The 23,339-nt window shown below is 39.2% G+C and overlaps 1 protein-coding gene across 1 annotated transcript; it reads right to left on the bottom strand.

Annotated features, from left to right (window-relative positions):
- Positions 1-4,084: 4,084 nt before the first annotated feature.
- NCF4 (neutrophil cytosolic factor 4) lies at positions 4,085-23,113 on the bottom strand. Its single transcript, XM_007421021.4, has 10 exons — positions 22,887-23,113; positions 21,798-21,882; positions 19,860-20,013; positions 17,716-17,786; positions 15,886-16,013; positions 15,702-15,759; positions 14,566-14,664; positions 13,448-13,578; positions 10,538-10,603; positions 4,085-4,632 (listed from the first exon to the last, which is right to left on the bottom strand). Exons 1-10 carry the CDS (start codon positions 22,916-22,918, stop codon positions 4,398-4,400), a joined length of 1,059 nt encoding a protein of 352 aa, XP_007421083.1. The 5' UTR covers positions 22,919-23,113; the 3' UTR covers positions 4,085-4,397.
- Positions 23,114-23,339: the final 226 nt, after the last annotated feature.

Below are 23,339 nucleotides of genomic sequence, written 5' to 3' on the forward strand. Positions count from 1 at the left end.
ATTCCATTTTCACATGCAGAAAGTTCAGTTCCAACATCTAACTTCCAGCATTTTGTATTGTAGATATTTGGATAGCCCTCTGCTCATGGGTGTCTGGAAGAGAGGCAGGTAGTCAAAATCTACAAGACGGGAGGGAGGGAATCAAAACCTACACATACACACACACATATGATGCCACCTGGAAAGCTACTGTGAGGCTGTTTTAAACTCAGCACACTATCCCCAAGTTAACAATGGTTTTCTGATGTAAATCATTTTTTAACTTCACAAGTCATACTGAACAATAAACTGGCAACATGGCCGGAGTTTGCACTACACAGCAGCCCACCACATTCAACAAGTAACGTGGGCCAGCTTCAACAATGGCTAAGTGATGCTATGAAATCAGTAGTGCGGAAGTTACATTAATGTGATTTAACAACACTAGTCAAGATGAACCAATTGCCTGGCTTACTAGGGAGCAGCTTCAAATATCAGGAATAAAGTTTCATATAAAATTGTCTTTCTGATCTGTTTTATACAGCAGTGGATTCAATGTTTGATTATGATATTCAGCTGTTGCAGGTTGCCACCAGTTTCCTCTCTTTTTGTGGTATTGTGTGCATTTGGTTGTATTATTTAGCTCTAAAAGAACACATCTGCTTTCTCAGAGTTTAATGGAAAACAAAAAAATCTAATCCATCCCCATGTCAGAAAGAAATGCTAATTGGCTGGGGAATTAAATTTGCATGGATTTAATTCCATTAAATTCCAGAGCTTTTGCAATTAAGAGAGAAAAGTTTCAGCCAACTCAAAATGTCAGTGTTGCTGGCCAAAGGTTATTCATGCAACAAAAAGAAAAACAAATAAACCATCAAAAATGTTTACATCTCCTAGTAATTTTCTAGTTGCTAAAAGGGCTAGCACAAAAGGTAATGGGGATTTTTCTCTCTCTCTACCCTCCTTATACTGCAATTTGAGCAGAGTATTCTGTGATTCAAAAAATAAATTCTAAATGCTCCATTTAAAAAATGTAGCTATCTGAAATTATATTTTCCCTCCCTGCAATCTCAAACGTGGGGGGGGGGGGCGGAGAAGGAGGAGTTGTCCTTGTTTTTTGACTCTCCCTCCTCGCCCTCTATGGTGGGAATGTATCCTATTTTGCCACTTGAAAGGATTGTCTTAACAATTGTTACATTAGATAAAGAATTCTAAGAAGTGGAGTTGCTTGGAAGTTGGCTATCAACTTTGAGCATCTGGATAGTGGATGGAGCAGAGCCTCAGTCTTCCCACTGTAGTGTGATGGATTGCATTTCTATTTCAGTTATAGTCAAACTTACTATACTTGCATCTAGATGTATTAGTAATGGTATTCCTATTGCAAACCCGTGATTTCTTTTAGTCCTTTTTGGGCAATGCTTGCATTATTGACACTCAGTCCTGTCTCTTCCTGCACCAGAACTAGCCCCACTTTCATCAAACCTTCCTTCCTTCCTTCCTTCCTTCCTTCCTTCCTTCCTTCCTTCCTTCCTTCCTTCCTTCCTTCCTTCCTTCCTTCCCAACAGAAAAATGGTCCTTTCAAAACTGGACAGCTTTTTGGCATCTCAGTTCTGCAGGAGTTCTTGCTTGCCTTCCTAGAAACCATAGCACTGCCTCAGCTGTTTCCTTACTTAATTTTTTCTATCATTCTTTCTCCAGTATAATGTTGAGTGCCAACTTGACCTAATCCCAGTATCAAAGACAGCCCTCCATCTAAGAAGTTCATGCTGATTAACAACGAATAAGATCTTGATGAAGTGCTTCTGAGAATGAGAGAGCTTGATGTGTCTTCCTTGCCCCCAGTGGCTTGAAAGAAATATACTCCCCAAAAGTAGCTGAACTCACATTTCTTCTTTCATCCCACGCTCATGGTTTGGGGCAAGATCTCAACATGCCCAAGGAGCAATGACAGTTAAAGGATTTCCTTTCTAAGGAAAGGAAAAATAATTTATACCATTGGGTTTTTCACTTAAGTAGCAGAGAATGAGGACTAGCTGCAAAATTTGCAAGGCAGTAGATAGAACAATAAAATGCATTCCCTATTCATTCAAGAAAAAAAGGAGCTAGAGTTATTTCTAAGAGATTGAAAGAAGTATGGCAGAAGAAATGAGAGAGGAAGTAGAGACTGAAACCCATCTAAGAATGGCAGGTTAAAACCTTAAACTAATTATGGGCTCAGAGGAAAGGCAATGCAGAAAAATGGCATATAATTAGAATTATCAGCTATTTCATACATACCTTCTTTCTGGCAGATTTCCTTTGCTTTTAGCAACAATATGGCATTCAGAAATGCCAACCAGTGAAATTTCCCCAAATGTTCCTGAAATGCACTAATTTATTAGACAAACACCAAAGACAGCTAACTTATTTTTTAAAAAATATGGAACAGGTAGTTTTAAACCTTGCATGTGACTTCTGATAGGGAGTAGAGAATTCCAGACTTGAAAATGACAAAATGAAATTCTTTTAGAGACTACAGCATTCATAGAGTTTCCCCATTCCTTGAAGAAACGAAGAGGTTGGGAGCCTTTGCATCCACGTGGGGAGATTTTATACCATCTACTATTACATGCTGATTATGACTTCCCTTTTCCTTGTATGCTGCCTCCTACCATCTTAGCATGATTAATCTTATCCAAAGAGAGCAGAAAATGAAAGTTGAAATCCTCATGTCCATTTAACTTACTTACAAGGTGTCCAATAGATGGGTGTAACTGTCCTGTCTGTCCCTATATAATCACTTCCCCAGCAGTCTGAAGCTTTCTTGGCTTGAGTCACTAAAGATCCTGAGGATATTCTTACCGCTGAGTTTTTTGAGAGCAGGAAACGCTGCAGCCAAGGAAGACGGCGTAATGATGGAGAAGACATGCACAACACCACCACAAAAACTAACCACTGCCCCACAAATGGAAAGAAATTCTAAATCAGCTTGAGAAAGAAGTAGAAAAACAGAAGCTTCTTTTACCCAGAATAAACTTTTGAGGAATTTGGAAGAGTGGTTTTTATGCAGCATTGCAGTATTTCCAATTAGTTTCTACCTCCCTCTCCTCTAGTTCAAGGCGGGGAAACCTCAGAGATTCGGGGCTTCCAATAAGATCAAGGAGCAGGGATGATGAGTTATAGCCCCCTCCCTGTTTGGCTATGCACTAGCGATTCAAACCATTCCTTCTAGTTCAGGCTTGCAATTCTAGAAGTACTGCAAGGTCCATCAACTGGAGCCAGAAGCAAAACAGTAGCTCAGAATGTTTAACATCCAGAATTAAAAATGCCTTCCTTATGCTCACTTCAGAAATATATTTATAGTAGAAAAGATGGGTGATTTTGCCAATTCTGTTTTTCCCTAATTTTTCAGCTTACCAACCATGAGTTCTATCTGGCCATGCTATCTGCAAATTGGGCAGAAAAACTGCATAAATATTTGCACAGAAAAAAATGCATTTTTGTGTATACTTCGATATCCATGATTTTGCATATATTTTCTGTAAGGCATCCATTTTAAAAAAGTTTCTTCCACAAAAAGTGCAGATTGGTGCAGATGTTTGCTATAGATTCTCCTCAAATTCATGAGTTGATGTCATGAAATTCAGTCTCCTGCTTCTGCTATAAATACAGTTGTTCCTAACCGATATAAAAGTATGCTAAAATGCATAGTTTGTGGAGGGAAATGCATAGAAATGCATAGGTAAATATGCACACACATATTGCTAAAAAAAAAAACTTAATTTAGACTAATGCATGTCTGGGCTGAGCAGATGCAGAGGTGATAGAAAAGGAACCGAAAGGAAAATGATTCACCCATAATCTCTTTCTCCAAGTCTAAACAGCAATTCTTAGGTCACATATTTTGGGGTTCCATCTCTTTAAAATGGAGATAACTCAGGAAAATATGATACAGCCTTCTAGATAGTTTGCATTTCAAAGATGCACTTATAAAAGGAAATGTATTATGGATCTGAATATTAATAATAATATTAATAACAACAAAACCAATATCAATTACAATGAAACATTATGAAGTTAAAACAGGAGTGACAAAAGACAAAATTATCAGGACCAGGAATGTCTTGAAATATTTTATTTCTGTATTTTTTAATAACAATATAGGATAGTTCCATAATAGCTCAGTATTAAACAAAAATATGCAGTTTTTCCAAATCAAGCATTTAGTATGCAAACAATCCCCTAAAAACTGGGTGAGTGGATACAATCAAATCGGGTGATAATGTTTATAGGATCACAAGGAATCCTAGCCATGATTTTAAGAAGAAGAAAAAAAGAACTCTAAGAGGTTGTATATAAAAGTTCTTTCTTAGCGGGTTAATTCCACACTGATCTTTTCAATTAATTATTACTGCTTCCTATCAAAACATCAAGTTCCCTTATGAATGTGGTTGGGTGGTTGTTTGTGTTGAGACGGCAGATTCTGTGGGGTGGTAAACACTGTAATCATCTTCCCTAGTAACATGCAATTTCCATGGAAAGATGTTTTTCTGAAAAGGCCAGCTTCTGCCCTGCATCACCATAAGTGCAACATCCTCGTCAGAGAGCAGACGGATCAGATCACCTTCAGCATCACGGTAATTCAGAGCAATATCATTCCGCTCAAATCCACGCCTGAGAAAAAAAGAAGATATTCATTGTAAGACCAGAATCACACCAGGAAGAATGTGCCAAAACACATTTCCACTTTCCTGTCTGGAAGTGTGTCCCACACTGGCATATACACAGTCTCTCACCTGTTTCTTGCTGTCGATGCCAAAGATAGACTCAGCTAGTTATCAGCAACAGGTAAACAATGATCAGGTTAGCCACTGCAATATCATTCAAGAAACCCTGATCTTGTCTGGGGATGCTTTCTTGGTTAATGTTAAAATGCCACGCCAGAGAGGCAGGAAAATGACATGATCAGATATGCCATTCAAAAACTGAGATGCACATGGAATATTCAGCTGCTGATTTGATTTGGATCTGTCACAGAACTTCACAATCTCAAAAGGCAAGTCAGGGAATGGCTTGCTGAGAAATACACCCATATCCATGTCTCCTTGCATGAGAAAAACCTGCATGGTGGGATAGAGGCTACCTTCAACCTGCTGTGTTAGCTTTCTATTGTAAAGGAGCAAGAAGCCAATTCCAACAATGCCAAGAGTATATGGTTGCCCCAGCAAGGAAGCTGATAGACTGATGTAGAATGAGGTTTAAGAGAAAATGTGAGCTCACGTCCAATTTCACCTGTCAGTGTCCTTGCACACTGGGAAATCCAAACATTTCTGGGTGTCTGGACCACTTGGAAATGAATAAACAATGTGAACAGAAAGGAGGAGAACTTAGATTCTAGTGGGGGAGAAATGAATTATTTTCTGATACAATGAAGGGATTAGGGGCTCTTTTTGGGGAACGTTATTGAGAAGGTGGCACCCTACAGCTTCAGAGGATCCTGGAGGAAGTGGATTATCTAGACCCCTTTCAGCCAGTTTTCAGGCCAGCTCATAGTCCTGAGATGGCTTTGGTCACACTGGTGGATGACCTTTGAAGGGCTTGGGATGATGGTAGTGCATCCATCCTGGCCTTCCTAGACACATGAGCTCCTTTTAGTACTATTAGTCATGATATCCTTCTGGTTTAGGGCATTGGGAGTGGGGGACACTGTTCCTTGGTTCTTTTCCTTCCTCTAAGGCTAGTTCCAGTCGGTGTTGGTGGGGGAAATGGATATAGCTGGAGACCTCTACTTTACAGGATATCTTAGTGTTCTACCTTGTCCTCCCTTCTTTTTAACATCTCCATGAAGTAGAAGTCATCCATCAGCATGGGGTGCAGTATCATCAATATGCTAATGATACTCATTTGTACATTTTTTCTCCAGCCATCCTGGAGAAGCTGTCAGGAGGCTGGAGGTTGTAGAGGCCTGAATGAGGAAGAATAGGCTTTTAAGTCAACCCTACCAAGACTGAGTGGCTGTAAGCTTTGGGCCCCTTGGGTCCCAGAATTGGAGAGTTTCATCCTTGATTCTGAACAGGATAGCTTTGCTCTGCTCAGCCTTAATGCACAGTTTGGGAGTTCTCCTGGATTCAAAGCCCTGTCTGAGGAGCACGTGGCAGCTGTGGCTTGAGGAACCTATGCACAACTTCAGCTTCTGTGCCAATTGTACCCCTTCCTGGATCTATGTCTCACCTCCCAATTGTATTATCGCAATGCACTCTATGTGAGGCTGCTCTTGAAGACTATCCAGAAGCTACAATTGGTCCAGAATGCAGTGGTGCTAGAGGTTATGGATGCTTATGCCTATATGATACCACTGATTATGCCTATATGATACCACTATTCCACAAGCTGCACTGGCTTGCAATTGTCTTCTGGGTGCAATTCAAAGTTATCATCCTTAAAGCTCAACATGGCATAGGATCAGCTTAATTATGAGACTGCCTTCTCCCTAGGCTATCTGCCTGCCCACATGCTCAGATAAGGCACACTTCGGGTCCCTTCACTGAAACACTACCATCTGGTGGGACCCAGGAGGTGCACCTTCTCAGTGGCAGCCCCTACCTTATGGAATGCCATTCCACCTGACCCTGCTGTCTTTTAGAAAGACTGTCAAGACCCAGATCTTTCTCCAGGCATTTACATTGTGTTGCGTTAGAGCCCCAGTTGGAATGATGGTGTCATGTCTCTTTGGATTTTATTATTTTATTGTTGTTAGTCAGTTTACATATTGTGGTTTTGTACCTCTTTTGTTAGGTTCTGGTGAATTTCCTATAAGCTGCCCAGAGTCACTTTGCTTCAGTTGGGTGACCATATAAATGTTTTAAATAAATAAATATGGGGTCCTTTTTGTTTAAAAAAAGCCAGGGCAAATATTTGTTTGATAAAGCCCTAGTCCTTGGATCTGTTTGTGTACAATGTGGGGGGGGGGAGATGAGGGGAAGGGCAGGAAAAAAGAACTGATCTGGTCACTCCTCTCCCTCCCCCAATTTCATCCAGCAAGCTGTGAAAGAGCCTGCCGTGAAATTGACTAGACAGGGGGGAAATCTAATCACACTCTGGAAATTGGAAACAAATCTGAGCGGGGGATGTCTCTGGCTGAGATCTCACTGCAGATTCTCTTATGCTCCCTTCCTGCACTCATCTGTGGTTTCAGCCTCTCCAGCCACCTGAAGCACATTGAGTGAGCAAAGATGGAGGAGAAAATGGTGACTACTCCAGGTTCCCAAAAAGTTCTGATCCAGAACTGCGGAAAGAGGGAGAGACAGAGATGTCCTTACCAGGGTGGGACAGTTTAAAAAACAAAATACAGGTTAGCGCTGTTCCCAGATAGCATTATTCCAAAGTAGCACTATTCCAGATTAGCATTATTTTAGAATGGCACGATTCTGGAATAACACTAAACCCACATCCAAAAGGAACCTGGCTCTCAGCTGAACACAACAACACAAACAATTTGCACAAAACCAGAGCAATGTTTGACAAAATGCATCTCTTTCCACAGTTAGGAAAGCAATTGGCAGATATCTCTCCTCAGCTGATGACATTTGGTGGGAGAACAAATGAACGCAGTGTGGTTTACCAATATTGCCAGTACTTGTTCAGCATTAAGACTATAAGAATGGCATCACTGCCTGAGGCAGAACAGGGATTACCAATTGCCAACATACTTTTCTGCTTTAATGTGGCTGTGAGGAACAACCCTAACATTAGATCCAGGAACCATTGCTGAGAAGAAACAGCTTAAAAAACCAGCTAAAAACAGCATAAAAGTCTGCTGCTCAGTCAAGGAATCAGTCCAAGCAGGAATATTTTATAGCCCTTCCTATAGCCAACACAACTAGGTAAGGACAAGCTCTGGTCTGTGAATGTTTCTATTCTCATTTCATAAGAATATGGATCTGGAATCCGGAATCTCATTAGTTATCCATATCCAGTGTTTTCCTGCACTCCAAAATAAGTTGCTGCTTATAGCAAGCATAAGCTAAAGAAATTAACTCAAACTGTGGAAGAAAAGCAAAGGAAGATCCTGTCAGTTCAAAGCAGATGTTGGCTGCAGAAAAAACGAGGTGGTAAAAGGGTGGATAATTGTAAGAAATATAAAGAACAACATGGTAAGAAGAGCTTGTAGCTTAGCTGGTACAAAGCACTGTTGATCCCTTGTGGTCACATCTCAATATTGGAGGCTCCTAGAACCTTTGGATCAGGTTGCATCTAGGCTTGGCTACCCATCAAAGGATTTTAGGATTTATGTGGCTGTGATGAGGATTGGTCACATCTGGCACTATACATGGGAACTTTATGCTGGACAGGATAGATTAGAGCAGTGTTGTCCAAACTTGGCCACTTTAAGATGAGTGGACAATAACACATGGCTGGCTGGGAATTCTGGGAGTTGAAGTCCACTCATCTTAAAGTGGCCAAATTTGGACAACACTGGATTAGAGGGTCTGGAGTGATATGTAGTTTAGTAGGCAGTGGGAGGCAAAACAGTTTTATTGTCAGGTTGAGGCCCCAAACATTACTTTGAAATCTATACAGGGCAACCTCACAGGAAACAGTTCTAAACCCAAATGGCACTGGAGGAGAACAAGCTGAGGAGGAAGCCAAAGGCCTTGCCCAAACCTGAAGTCTGGTGTCTCATCAGAGGATGCAGAGTGAGAACATAAGAAAGGAACTTCCACATTCTCAAACTTTGTCTATATATAGCAAGACAGAAGTGCTCATGCAAGCACCTGAGTTCTTGGCTAATTTTTAGACCCATCCTCTTCATGGCTTCAGGGACAAAACAGCTGAGTGCATGTAGGATTCATGGCTGTCAATGAAATGCCCAGATAACTATATATATGCAAATAGTTGCCCAGATCGAAGCTTAACTTACAATAAGGCAAGGTATAGAACCTCTGGCTCCTACACAGACACACAGATGGAACTGCATCATTGCTGAAACAAGTTTTTCATTAAAGCTCCAATTTTCCTGAAGTAGGAAAATTGTACCATAACATACGGGTAACATCACCAGTGCTATCTGTTTAAAGTTAATCACGTTCCTACAGATGACCTGGCTAGACAGTTTTATATTTTATTATAGCTAAGGTCCTTAAAAGGGGCTTGCAGAAGGCCAACTATATAGTTAAAACTGAAGGGGGGAAAATATACACCACCCTGAGATTATTGAGGGACAGTAAGAAATTAAAGATAAATAAATAACAAATAACTACTGTCAACTCAGTAATCAAATGATGCATATATGTGCTGGATACCATATGCATCCTTTCCTTTATGAACAACAAAAGCCATGTTTGATTTGGCTCTGAGGATGCATCTGTGAATTTGTACTTCTTCAATCCACAGCCTTTTTATTCTTTTTACATTTTTACGTTTTGCTGTCTATGGACAACATTCACCGTGCGATTGGTATGCAGCACATATATGCATCATTTGATTACTGAGTTGACAGTAGTTATTTGTTATTTATTTATCTTTAATTTCTTACTGTCCCTCAATAATCTCAGGGTGGTGTACATCTTTCCCCCTTCAGTTTTAACTATATAGTTGGCCTTCTGCAAGTCCCTTTTAAGGACCTTAGCTATAATAAAATATAAAAATTAAAATGACAACACATTAAAACAACATAAGACAAAAATAGTGAGACTTAATCCAAATATTTTTCAATGTTTTAAAAATTAGCAAGATTACTCTTGATGCTGTGGCCAAATGGCCCTCCTGCCTCTCACTTTGCTTCTGACAATAGTTCTAATTAATAGATTAAGATGAGAGATGAGGAATTGCTAAAAAGAGTTTCCAACCCAGGTTCTTTTAGTCCAAAGCTACCTAGCACTTTTTCCACTATACTCCACTGGCTAGTATAATCTTAACATTTAATGCATAATCTTAACCTTTTAGATTTTGAAGACAAGAAATTGAAGAAGAGCCTTCTACAAGGGCCAGAAAAATTGGTGAACTCATATTCTTAACAGAAAATCTAAAGACAGAAAGTTGTAGGCAGGCCTCTTGCATGAAGCTCAGTTAGTAAGTACAGAAAGAGATGATCAGACAGCAATAAATACATCTATTTTGAGCCGTCTCAATCATTCTGAGAAAGAGAAGGGAGAGAGGAGGAGGAGGAGGAGGAGGAGGCTTATTAATTTATCTTTTAATGAGATACTAAATTTGAAATTTCAGATGGAATACAAATAAGGACATTGGTATAAGGTAAATGTGAGAACTATAGATGCTACAGTAATAGCCATGTGAGACTACCTTACACTAGAAACCTTACTGAATGGCAAATTAAAGACAGTACACTCTATTAAAAGTTTTAAAGGATAATGGCATGTCAACACTCAATGTTTTAGAAGAAGGAAAAATGCAGAACTCTCAATTATTCTGTATTAGGGATTATGGAAATAATTTAAGAAGAAACAACACCAAACCTCTTCTGCCATCATTGCAGAGAGCATCTGGAATCTTAACCAAACATAAGAATGCAAATATTTGGGGATATCCAGTTAGCTGGTTCACCCGCTTATACTTTTACCTGATTAATTCCATTAACTCTTGGAACAATGGGATGCTGCTCAAGTCCTCTTCCACTGATATGTCCCTAAAGAGGGGGGAAAAAAATTAGAGTACAAAAAAGTGAAAACTTAAATATATACACGTAGCACTTTTGTCCACTAAGAACAGCATAAGCATAACATGTTGAAATAGCTGCATTTGGGGACCATTCAGACAGAAGTAACAATCAGCACAGAATCATATCTCTAGTCCCACGGTGTTTAATACCAACCACATTTTCAGTTTCAGTTCTAAGTAATTCAGTGTTTATGGAAGTGTAGTTGTGAAATGATTTCACCAGTATTCATTTAAAACAGGAAGTTTTTGGCTGTGCATCAAGGAGTTAAAATAGAGATGAATAGGGGGCTAGCTTTCTCCAGCCAGGGTGCCTTCCAGAAGTGTGGCTGTTGACTCCCAGAATTTCCCAGCCAACATGTCCTATTATGAGAATTCTAGGAGAATTCTAGGAGTTAGGTCACACATTTGTCCACTGACCCTACACTTTGCTCTAAAACCCTATCACCACAATACTTTTCAACTAATGTATAAAGTAGACCCCAAACCTACAAATCAGTTAAAAAAAAAAAAGCAATGTATCTTCAAGAAGGAGGATTAAGAATGGGGAACTTCTGGGGAATAAATGGCAAACTGAAGATGGCACTGCCAAAATGACCGCAGTGGAATGAAGAGCCAGCAAGTAGACTGGCTCTTCATAATTTCTGTCTGGTCAAGAAGAGGACTTGAGAATACCCACAAGTATTTCATATAGTTGCTCCTTGTTAGAACACTGCAAGATAGTGGTCTCCTGTGAGTTTAGAGCTCTGGAAAACAAGGAATAGACATCTTTTTGCTCAAACCACAGCCAGCACCTTTGAAAGGACACTGGGTTCGCATACTTCTTTTTCTAATCACTTTCAGAAATTGCTTTTTAACTGCTTTTCAGCTATTAGGAACTTTTGGATCGACAAACTTTATAGCTCCAGGTGAGTTTCCTTCAATCTTTAGTGAAAAAAGTTTTAAATACAAGTTTAAGGACTTAAAAAGTTATTTATGAATAAACAGAAAAAGGGTGATTAGAACTTTGATTTTGGAAAGTTACTAATGGGCTGAGGGTCTAGATGGATTTGAAATAAGATTTTGAAATTAATTATAAGAATCCTTCCCATGGGAAAATACTTTTGTTTTGATTTTTTTTTTTTAAATGATAGGATGAAACTTTGAAGGTTGGACAGTAGAGGGAACCAGAAGGAACTAAAGATTACAATTAAAGAAGAAGAACACTTAGATGTGACTATTAATAGAGAATGGAGCAAAGTATTTTAACACTGAATATATTGAAGGATATTTTTGAACAATGGACTCAAAAGTTAATTTTAAGAGTGGCTGCCCCTATAGATAGTCTGTGTTTAAAAGATGTTATGGAAGAGGAACAAGTTTTACCAGACAAGATTGAGAGTGATCTGAAAGTGGATTTAAAAATGACAGGCTACATGAATGTTATGGAAAAAGATGCTACACTGGGCATACAAATGAAACCATCTGATTTCTTAATAATTAAAATGGATAACTTTCTTATACTGGATTTACAAAAAAGGCTTGTTAAAGCTCTGAAGAATGAGAAGAGACAAAGAAAAAAATGAAAAGAAATCAAGTTCTAGGACATTATTTGAAGGGACTAAAGATCAAGATTGTTGAAAGTAAAAAAGAAGGAATATAAAGTTGGATTATTTGATCGAGGTTAAAATAGATATGTTGTTTTCTCTAGTAACCCTTAATGATCAGGACTGAACGACGAGGCTTTAGGGACTTGTTTATAGATAAGAGATGGGATATAGGAAGAAGAGGAGATAATTTCTTCTGTCTTAAGAGAAGGTGGTAATTTATCAAAATTGTTTATACTTGTGATGAAGGGGGAAGTAATTTCTTTATATATTTCTTTTCTTTTTCTTTACCATATTCTTATTTTTTCTTTCTTTTCTATTTTTCTTCCTATTTTTTCTTTTTTGCACTTTCTATTTTTTCTTTTTATTCTTTTGTTAGTTTGTACTAGTTTTTATCATTGTAATTTTTAATAAAATTACTATTTAAAAAAAGGAAGAGGATTAAGAAGGATTAAGAATGGAGATGTGGAATCAGGACCAGGGAGGGCATAAGAAGTTAACCTTTTTTCCATATTTTTACTGCCTTCAAAGGAGTTTTCCCATTTTGGATCTGAAATTCATTCAAATCCTGCAAAAAGGAAGCCACTGGTTAAGGCTATTTGGAATGCAAAAATGCTAAGGTGGAAAATATATGATGTGTGTATGTGTGTTCCCTTCTTTCAAAAATGATCCTTCCTTGATTTTTAGGCATATACATTTGCTTGTAGCATGCAGTTTGTCCTTTACCAACAGGGAGGATTAAAATTTATCTCTATACACCAAATATCTTTCAAGGGCCATGAAATATACCCAATCTAACATAAATAGACCGGTTTCAACGATAATATTAATTAACTATCATTAGTCATTTCAAATGTTTCAAATTATATCATATACATTACCTAAGAACTATCCTGCAAGACAGAATAGTATCATCAATCCAGGTACAGCAAATGGAAAAGTTAAGAGATTGCCTTAAGGAAATCATCGATTTTAGCAGAGGGAAGATTTGAACTTGGTTCACAATACAACCACTGTAAGGCAGGGATCTGACATCTTGCACTCGGTACTATGCAATGCTGGCCAACAGTGCTACATAAATAATCGTAAAACAAAAATATTACTCCATAACCTCCTGCTCTTAGCGGGTGAACAGGCACAAAAATTCTCCAAGTGGGACTGGTGCTGAACCTCAAAGCACTGACAACTAGGAAAAGAGCGATGCCCAGAAAGTTGCTTTGCTGCATTACCTGATAGAGCTAACATTGTCATCGTGGTAATAGCAGCGCAGCCAGTTGATGGGGTCCTCTTCCTCTGGGAGATCTTTAATGACCGATACAAAGTCACATGGAAAAATGCCAGTGGCATCTTGGCGAGTTCCCTGGAATAAAACAGGACAGTTTTTAACAGGATGGCTCCCTCTTTTTGACTGCATGAGACCCAAAGAGGAGAGTGTCATTGCCTAGGGACATGGCTCAGGATAACCTTACAAAGGCAGCCGAAAAGCCATTTCTCGGAGTCAGTAGGCCACCAAAGAAAAGTGCAGCAAAAGAAGAACCCAAAGATAGCAAATCGGTATTCAAGAACAAGGTGCATGCCCTACATATATAAGGCCCCCTGCAAAAATCCTAGCTCTTAGCATGACAATGCAGCTATGTGTGAGGTTAGTCCACCAGCCACATCTCAGAGTGCTTTTGGGAGGGAAAGGTTGCAGTGGAGAAATGGTGTCAGCATATGCCTTCTTCATTGCCCTCCACAGAAACCTCTCTACTCTTACTCCCTCAGAGTGGAATCCCTGGAAGAGAATCCACCATCATCTTATCTTCCATTCACCATGCAATGCTGAGAGGGATTAAAGAACCCCCGCCTGCGCTTGAGTTGTACCAAGTCCTTAATTTTCATCATACCTGCATCCCACCCTGGCCACCCTGGGAGATATAAGTCCAGATCAGTAACTTATAGCCATACAAGCCCTTAATATTATGTACCTCAAACCTTCTTTGATTAGAGAAAGGACAGTATCTTCACAAATGAACTTGTGCTTTATGGTTTTGAGCATTAGACAGGATAGATGATAAAGAGAGTCATGATGTAACTTCAGAAACAGAAGTTAAAATATAATGGTACTTATAAATGCTGTGAAGAATATCGGAAGCCACTTCTTTATACCTTTATAACCTTTTTATATCTTTCTCTTTTTTTCTCTTTCCTTCTCTTTTCTTCTTATTGCACTGTCAGTTTTTTCTGTTATTTTTCTTTTTCATTTTTTCTGTTCTATTTTAGTTTGTATTAGTTCTTATTACTGCTGTTAAAACTTTTAATAAAAATTATACACACACACACACACATACATACACACATTATTTACCTCAAACCAATCTTTATTGATCCTGCTGAGTAAATAGATCAAGTCTCCTTTCTTGAAGCTCAATTCCAGTTTAGAGGAGGCAGTAAAATCAAACAATGCCTATGGGAAAGAACCCAATTACAAAATACTCAGGGAATATTTCCCTACAGCAGAATTATACCATACTGTGATAACAGTAGCTGACAGATTTCACGGCTCTGAAAGAAAATGTCCAGTAATTCCACAATCCAGTCGTAGCAAAATTAAATTTAAGAATGAGATTGTAACATCCAATACAATACATTTCAGTTGCCATAAGAAAGACAGAAATATAAAATCAACTGTTATGCATGTTTCCATGGGATGGATGGATGGATGGATGGATGGATGGATGGATGGATGGATGGATGGATGGATGGATGGAAGAAAAGAAAGAAAGAAAGAAAGAAAGAAAGAAAGAAAGAAAGAAAGAAAGAAAGAAAGAAAGAGGGAGGGAGAGAAAGAGAAAGAGAAAGAGAAAGAGAAAGAGAAAGAGAAAGAGAAAGAGAAAGAGAAAGAGAAAGAGAAAGAGAAAGAGAAAGAGAAAGAGAAAGAGAAAATGTGCCTCTACTGTACTTATCTATCACTGCTCTACTTCTCTATCGCTGCTCTTATCAATTTGGCACTTTTCAGATGTGGTGGAATTGCAACTGTTGTTTGAGAACTCTGAGAGTTGCAATCCCAATGTTATCTCAGAAGTGTAAGTTGGGGAAGGCTGATCAACCACATTTATATTTCATCTTTTCTTCAGGAAACTCAGGACAACTGCAATTTTGAGATAAATTATGTTTTAAAATCCATATTTTATGATGAAATATGTTCAGTAATGTGTTTAAATATCTATTTATATGTGGATTTTGATGCAAACATTTTTGTAATGTTAATTCAGTGCCATTTAATACAGTAATATTAAATTCCGTCCTTCCTCCCTCCCTCCCTCCCTCCCTCCCTCCCTCCCTCTACATACTTTCTAAGATTAGAAACGATGAAGTGTGTGTTCCTCCTACTGGCCCACAAACTCCAACTATATTATTGAAAGAGGATCCTCTGGCTGGATAGCGGCAGATTCAGAGAAATACCTTTATGCCATTAGACTACCCAGTGAGCGAGGCACTCACCTCCACTCGTGGAGCTGCCAATCTGTCAAAGCCAGGTTCCTGGGGACTCATGCTCTTGCTACCATAAAGAAGAGAGAGAATATTTCACCAGCTCCACTGGGGATCAGTGAAGAATTAGCATTGCAACCAGCTGAATGTTTGTCAAGTTAGCAAGGTCTGTCTGGTACGTTTGTTGCATACTCACACACGGCGAGTGCGAGGGCGAAGCCTCCTCAGTCCCTGAGGTCTCTGCTCACTATCAAAGTCCGACTGATAGAAAAATAAGCGGACATCTTCATCCAGCAATACCCAGGCTGGCAAGCTAAGCAGCTTCTGTGTCAATGAACAAAAGAGCAGGTTGTGAAATGGACATTTCTGCCTTGACATTTTATAAGTAGAGGAAATCTTTCTGGGGGGTTTCAAACACCCCCCTCATGGTCCAGCTACACTCCATGTAAGAGGGAAGTGCCAGTATCCCTACTCCTTAAGCCCTGACACGTGCTCACCATTAATGAGGGCTCCTTCTTATCAGTGCTGTAAGAAGTTAGGAGCACCTGCTGAGAGGGTCGAGAGAGTCAAGATGACAGCCACGATTGTGCAGTTGAAGCCCTGCCCCTTTAAAAAAGGATGAGGCTTTGATTGCATGCCACCATATTGACTTTTTTGACAACTACCCCCAGATGTCCAGTTGGGCTGCTGGAGAGGTTGGAGTGGCTAATAGTTGTATTGGCATTGTGGGTGGGATTAACAGGTTTGGTAATAATGCCCTGCCTCAGGATCACCAGATGTAATGGAGAGGGGGAACCTTAGAAGTATCTCTAATATTGGGAATTCTCTCATTATTAGGTTAAGTTTGGACAATGAGAGGCTGCATAGGATGCTAGATGTGGGTAACCTTTTCCGGGCAATTGTGTAATCTTGTATAATGTCCCAGGCATCCAAAACTTGAATGAACATTTATAAATGCCAAATCCTCCACAATACCAAGACATTTCAACATTTTTTTCAAATGACTACTTTCAATGTATTGGGGGTGCTACACATCATTTCGAACGCTAAGGGATGCTCTGACAGCCTCAGTCCTTATGATGACAATTCCTACATAAAAAATTGGGCCACTGTTCCTGATTCAGTGTGCAGATCTGCAACCATTTTTTTCCAGTAATTTCTGCTTTTAGCAGTTGTAGAATTCAGTCTTCAAAGGCAAGTGGTTCTAACTGGTCAAGAAACCCACAAGAAATTGTTCAATGGCTCAGAGGAACGAACAACCACAAAGAGAAATGGAGGGCAGAAAGAAAAAAACGTTTCCTATAAGTTTTCCCTTCTCCTGCCATGTTATAGGTTGCAAGTAGACTAAAGTCATCAAGACCACACAGCAACAAATGACCTGAAATTATATACAAGAGGAACATGGTGCAAAAGCCCATAAAGACTCAAGGGTGGAGAGATGCAAAATGAATGAAGAAAATATAAAATTGAGTCTATTAATTTGGAAGAAGGCAATTTCTACAGGAGAAGTGGCAATATCTCACATGCTATCCTAAAGTTTCTGATCCAAAAGCTTCTCTCACATGTTAGTATTTAGGCTCAACATGGCAAATTAATAACAAATGTTAGTCATACAGTAAACTCCACTACCCTGACTTACAAACTACAGTAATAACAGATACAATTCTGTAAAGGTAGACAGTAATCTCTGACCAAACGTTTAAGTATTCGTGCCAAATAAGGCCCACAATTCTCTGAAGAAAGCTGTGACAATTGAAAACAGAAAGAGTTCAGTAGTCTAGCTATACTTTTGAGATGACATGAGTAAGAAAAAATGGATGAAAAATCAAATCCAAATCTTTCTACCTGAATGTACAGTATTTTGCATTCATATTGTAGACAAATCTAACCGCAGATGAATTTAAATTGTATGTGTGAACAGTTCCTCAGCTCACCATGGTGCAACAATTGATTTTTCCCTAACGGTGTTTTGCATTAAGCAGCTACATGATCAAAGCAACAAACCGTCCTTAAAATTAATATTTACCTTCATGTACATGTTGAGTATAGGGACTCGGCTCTCTGCAATCTCCTTCTTTGCACCAACATAAACTTTCCCTGAAAAACATCAATATCAATGAAGAGAACTAAGGATGGGTTGCCATGGAAGGGATGTGTAGAAAAAAAATCAGCAAGTTTGACTGTGAAGAGCTTTTTTTCTTTGGGGAATGTTGGGGCTAATAGCAAATTGCATTTTAAATTCTCATTGTTTTAGTACCAATGAAACTCTCACGTTCTCTCTCATGCAAACTGCAATTCACTGAGAATGCTGGGCATCTTCTTTCTGAGAGTCCTGAGGTCAATAACTCTGTGAAAGGAACTAATGATTTCTATGGTGCTGGAATCATGAAATGCCTGTTTTAAATTTATATTATCGACAACTGCTTTAATAGGATGGCAAAGACCAAAATATTTTCAAATAGAACACATAGTGAAGGAAATCCAATTCTCTACAAACAAAAGAAACTAAGTTTCAAGAGCAGCAGAGGATCCTTATCTCTGACGGAAAGAACTGAAAGAATTGGGGGCTTTATTAGGCATAAGAATGCCTTATTTCTGTGTGCTTTATAAAACAAGGGAGGTACTGTTTTAAAGAACAGGAACTGATGACGTGAGATACAGGCTCTGTCATGCAGCAGAGAGAATGAATTTTTCTTAATAGCAGGATAGACAAAGGCAGAAGTTGAATTATAAATGGTGAAATGAGACATTATAAACTGTAAGGTATACAGGAGAGGTGAATAGTTGGGTTCTGCATCGGGCAACAGAGTCTTTGAGCTAACATTGATAAAAGGTCTATTACAAAATATTCATGTCCTGGATAGTGTGTGTGTGTGTGTGGATAGAGACAGACACAGATATTTGTTAAAGCCACCCAACTCCAAGAAGACTCTGGGCAGCGTACAATAAGTCCAATACATAGATTAAAAACACATTAAATACTACCTGGACCAAAACATACTCCCTAACATGCAAAATCTCAGCAGGGGCTCCACAGCCACCCTAACCCCAGGCCTGGGAGCCAGATCTTAAGAGACTTACGAAACCAAGGAGAGAGGAAGTCCTCCATACCTTGGGGGGGGGGGGGTTCTTTTCCAGAGGGCATGGGCTGCAACACAGAAGGCACACTTCCTGAGACCCATAAAATGACATTTAATTGATGGGACCTGGAGTGCACCCATGTACAGCAGACTTAACAGGTTAAGTCAGCTTGGAAACTGTGTTTCTGAAAACATATGAGGTTTATATAATCCAGACTGAGATAATTTAGGGCTGGTGGGGGGTGGGGGCTGACGCAGTGCTACTTAGAGAAGGACCTCCTGTGGAAATGTACATATTTGGCTGCTGCAAATAAAATTGTAAGGTTGAATCTGATTTTTTTTAACACAGCTTTTCATTTAGAATTGACGTGGGGAAAATAGATGGGGTAAAGTTCACATTACCCAGATGGAAAAATCACATACCCTGTTCAGGCATTGTAACCTACAAGCTTCCCTAAGGAGAGGCACATATATTAGAGAGAGACTAGCTTGGAGTGAAGCATTCCTTACACTTTTGGACAGTTGGATTGGAAGCACTCATTCAGAACATCTAGCCATCTCCATAATTAGGGCCAGCATCAGCTTAGGCTGCATCACAATGGCCCCCAAGAAGAATAAGACACATTGATCAAAAAAGCCATTCAATAACACATGGGAAGCATAAGAATCTCCAGGTTATCATAGGTTTTTATGTTTATTCGTTTATTCATTCAATTTTTGATGCCACCTGACTCCAACTGACTCTAGGCAGCTCACAAAGTAAAAAAGAACAGAAAAGCAACACATAAATAAAAATACAATAAAAATTACTCCCAAAAGGATTGCAAATAGTTACAAGATAATGATGATGACGATGATTTGAAAAAGTGATATTCAAATTAGGGAGCATCCCTGATGGCAAGGGATATCTGGGAGTTCAAAACATGCGGTAAAGGCAGAGGACTCCATCATTTGAATCACTGTATTGTTGTAATCCTAATATCTTCTGCAATTATAAATCTTTTATTATGCAACCACTTAGAACAATTCATTGCCAGATTACCAAGGAAGGAAATCTAGATGTAGGACCAGAAAGGTGTTTGTGGTTTACCTGGAAGGGTAGGAAGCATGCAGGTAAAGCTGCTATTTTTATTTTCTGCACCATATCTTTCTTCCAGCTTGGTATGCAAGTTATAGAACTGGCTGTAACGACGAAATATCATATATCTGTTGTTGCCTTTTGTTTTCACCTCAATCACAAATACCTAGAAAATAAGAATTCAAAATTCTTGACATCTCCAGTTCAAAGAATTTTAGACAACACAGCATTGCTCAAAGAAATTTCTACCTAAAGTGCTGAAGAACTGGTCTCAGACTGGGAGCCTGATTTAGTATAAGCTTCCTAAGTCCTTAATACAAGCAAAGGAATTCAGGAAAATAGAAATATGTAAATATCTTTTCTATATAATTTCCTCCACAGGGCCAAACTTGGCTTTCATTCAATACTAATGATACAGTAAGAAAATTAATGCTTGGTTCAGAATAATGCTCAACCATAGTTCAATATATTGCATGAATAAACCTTGGTTGCACATAGTTATCTTCTCCTATCTTTTGTTAATACAGTCAAAACAAGATTGATAGTGGATCACATATCATACTAAGACTATTAACCATAGTTTGGTGATCAGTCCCTTCCAGATATTTTTGGGCTAGAGATTATCAGTGCATTCCAGATATTTGAAGACTACAACTCCTCAATTGCCAATCCCACATAGCAGAAATATGCTGGCTAGGAATTCTGAGTCTTGTGTTCCTATCATATCTGATGAGTGTCCAGATTGGAAAAGACTGCCTTAACCCATAAACTATGGTTTACAAATCACAATAGTCGGGTTCATCATGCTCTCTCATAACAAAGCAAATGTATGTGGTGAAAACCTGTGTCTGCTCCTGAAGACCTTTCTGTCACTCTAACAGAATTGCTTGGAACTTGCTGGAAGCTTGTTGCAGGCAGCCAAATACTCCAGAAATTCAATTTTTCTATTAATTTGTTCCTTAGATTTATATCCCGCCTGTCATTCAAAATACCAATTTTCATGAGAATTTCCCTTTATTTTACCTCCACAACAGCAATCCCAGGAGGTTATGCTGAGCCGAGAATAACTGGCCCAAAGATATCAGTGAGTTTTCATGACTGAGGATGGACCTGAACCTGGCTCTCCCCAGGTGTAGCCCAATACCTTAGCCATTACACCACATATGCCTCTGCTTTGGGACAAAAGTATTTACCTGCACATGTGGTCAGTCATTTGCATTGTGGCTGGAGAACATCCCCTGCTCCCCAGTATACAATTTGCAAACTGGGGCAGAGGAAGCAAAACAGGATTATCAGGTGACGTTTTCTCTTGTATTTCCAGTGGGTTGTGGTGGTAGTAAGGATCAACTTTGTTGAGCATGATGTATGAACCCACCCAGTGATTTTGCTTCCATTTTTAATCAACTATGATTAATGTTAACTATGGCTGAGAATAATCCTCCCCAATTTAGCACCCTTCAGATGTGTTCTCTGGACATGTTGGCTGAAAGTCATGGAAGTGAAGGCCAACATATCTAGAGCACAGCATTTTAGGGAAGACTGATTTAAGTGAACAAGCTTAACCATAGTTTAAAATGGGCCATTTTCCCTAAATCATACTTAACAAACAGTGAGCACAGACTGTCCAGGTGAAAATGCTGAAAATGAAGGAAAACATTTCCAATCTCCTCATCTCAATGGGGAGGGAGAAACTTATGAACTTGTTTAAGCAATACTGGTTTGATATTACCTCCAATTACAGATTTAAGAGAGTTTTGTACATCTCTCAAAATTTCTAATACCCACCATATGATAAACATTGTCATTACAAAGTCAAATCCAATCCTGTGAAATTAATCATTTCACCTTTAAAGAGCCCCTTTTTATGAAATAGTAGATTTCCTCTAGCTCCACTCTCCCCATCCCTGGGATAGCATAGAGCAGGGTGCACAAGAAAAATATTTCTCTTACATAATAACTGGAGAAACCTCTCTTCTCTTCAATGTCTGCAATATTCGCAGAAACAGGTACATCATCTGGAAGCTGGTCAAAGTCACTAAAAGGTACATGAAGAGGTGCAGGTGACAGCCATTCCTATGCTGATGGTCATACATTTTTAAATGCTTATTTTTAATTCAAGATAACTCACAAATCCTGAAGTTTAGGTAAGAAGACATGAAAGAGAGAAGCACAGTAAAAAATCAAGTGGATTTTTACTAGTCTTTGGAAAGAAGGGAGTTTGAAACCAACATTGAGCAGATCTATACATCACTGTGTGATAGAACAGATTATATAACATTGTGGCATGTTGCCTCTTAAACTCTGTTTAATAAAATTATGTACTAATAGCTGGCTTATTTGTTTGAAGAATAATATAAATGAATCAGGTTTGTAAGATCTTTTAGATTCTTAACTGTGTAAGAATCCTGATTTCTTCTGCATCTGGAAGCTTATAGTGACATTGCAGAATTGGTGCCCTTCAGTTATATTGGATTTCTGGCCATTCTGGTTGGGAATTATGGGAAATGAAGCCTAGCACACCTGGTAGACATTAAGTTGGGATGACTGCCTACAACTTCCTGTGGATAATTTTCTTGGGATGGGTGTGGCTGTGGTTGTGTGTGTGTGTGTGTGTGTGTGTATTTCTGCATGACCAGCTGTATCATTAAAGGAAGTCAGAAAATTGCCAGAAGTAGCAATGATAAGTTATTATTGTGTTATTTTTATCCCTTTAATACCAGGGAGCAGGGCTGTGGGATTTCCTGCTACAAGTGCCAAAGTTATTCGAGAGGAGAATTTCTATTTCCATTTGCTACTCTAGCTCAAGCAGGAAAATACCTTAGGCTAGCCTGGCATATCTGCATTTGAGAAAGAAAAAGAGAAGAAACCGTACTGTATAATCAGAACAAAGAGAACACTCCAAACACAGACGTTCTTCTCTTACCGCAACTGGAGCTGCATCCGCAAATCTGGACAACTTACACCAACTTTGAAAAAGTACTGAGCCTGAGGCAAAGGCACATTGAAAAGCTGTCGGGAGAAAGAACCTAAATGACTCACCTCTCATCTCGAAGCTGCCTCAGATGAGACATTCCTCCAGGCCCTTGCCTTGCAAGACCCCAAAAGAGCAATGGATTAATAGCGCTCTGCACGTCAAACAGCTCAGCAGCAACTTGAGTGGTGGGGAGGTGGGCAGGGGGAGGGTTGTGTTCCAGCTCACCTCTCTGCCTCGGCTAATGCACTGTGGATTCCCTGCCAGGCTTCAGCAACCTCTGCCTGGCAGCTTAATTCTGACTTTCCGGAAATATGCTTTTTCTTGGTTTTCTCCTCCCTTGGTCATTTGAGGAAGTACAACTGAAAGCAACCTTTTGAAACAGAGTATAAGGTTGCATGACACACATGCCTGTGTTGAAAATATCTTGCCCTTAAAAAAAAAGCCCATGAGGCCAAATTACAACTGAAATGAGTTTTCCATCTAGTTTCAGCTTTATGGGCCACATCCTGAATCCTCAG

Source organism: Python bivittatus, unplaced genomic scaffold (assembly GCF_059951505.1).
Source record: "Python bivittatus isolate LINGU-HERP-01145 unplaced genomic scaffold, Pbiv_v1 ctg000330_np1212, whole genome shotgun sequence".
NCBI classification, from domain to species: Eukaryota; Metazoa; Chordata; class Lepidosauria; order Squamata; family Pythonidae; genus Python; species Python bivittatus.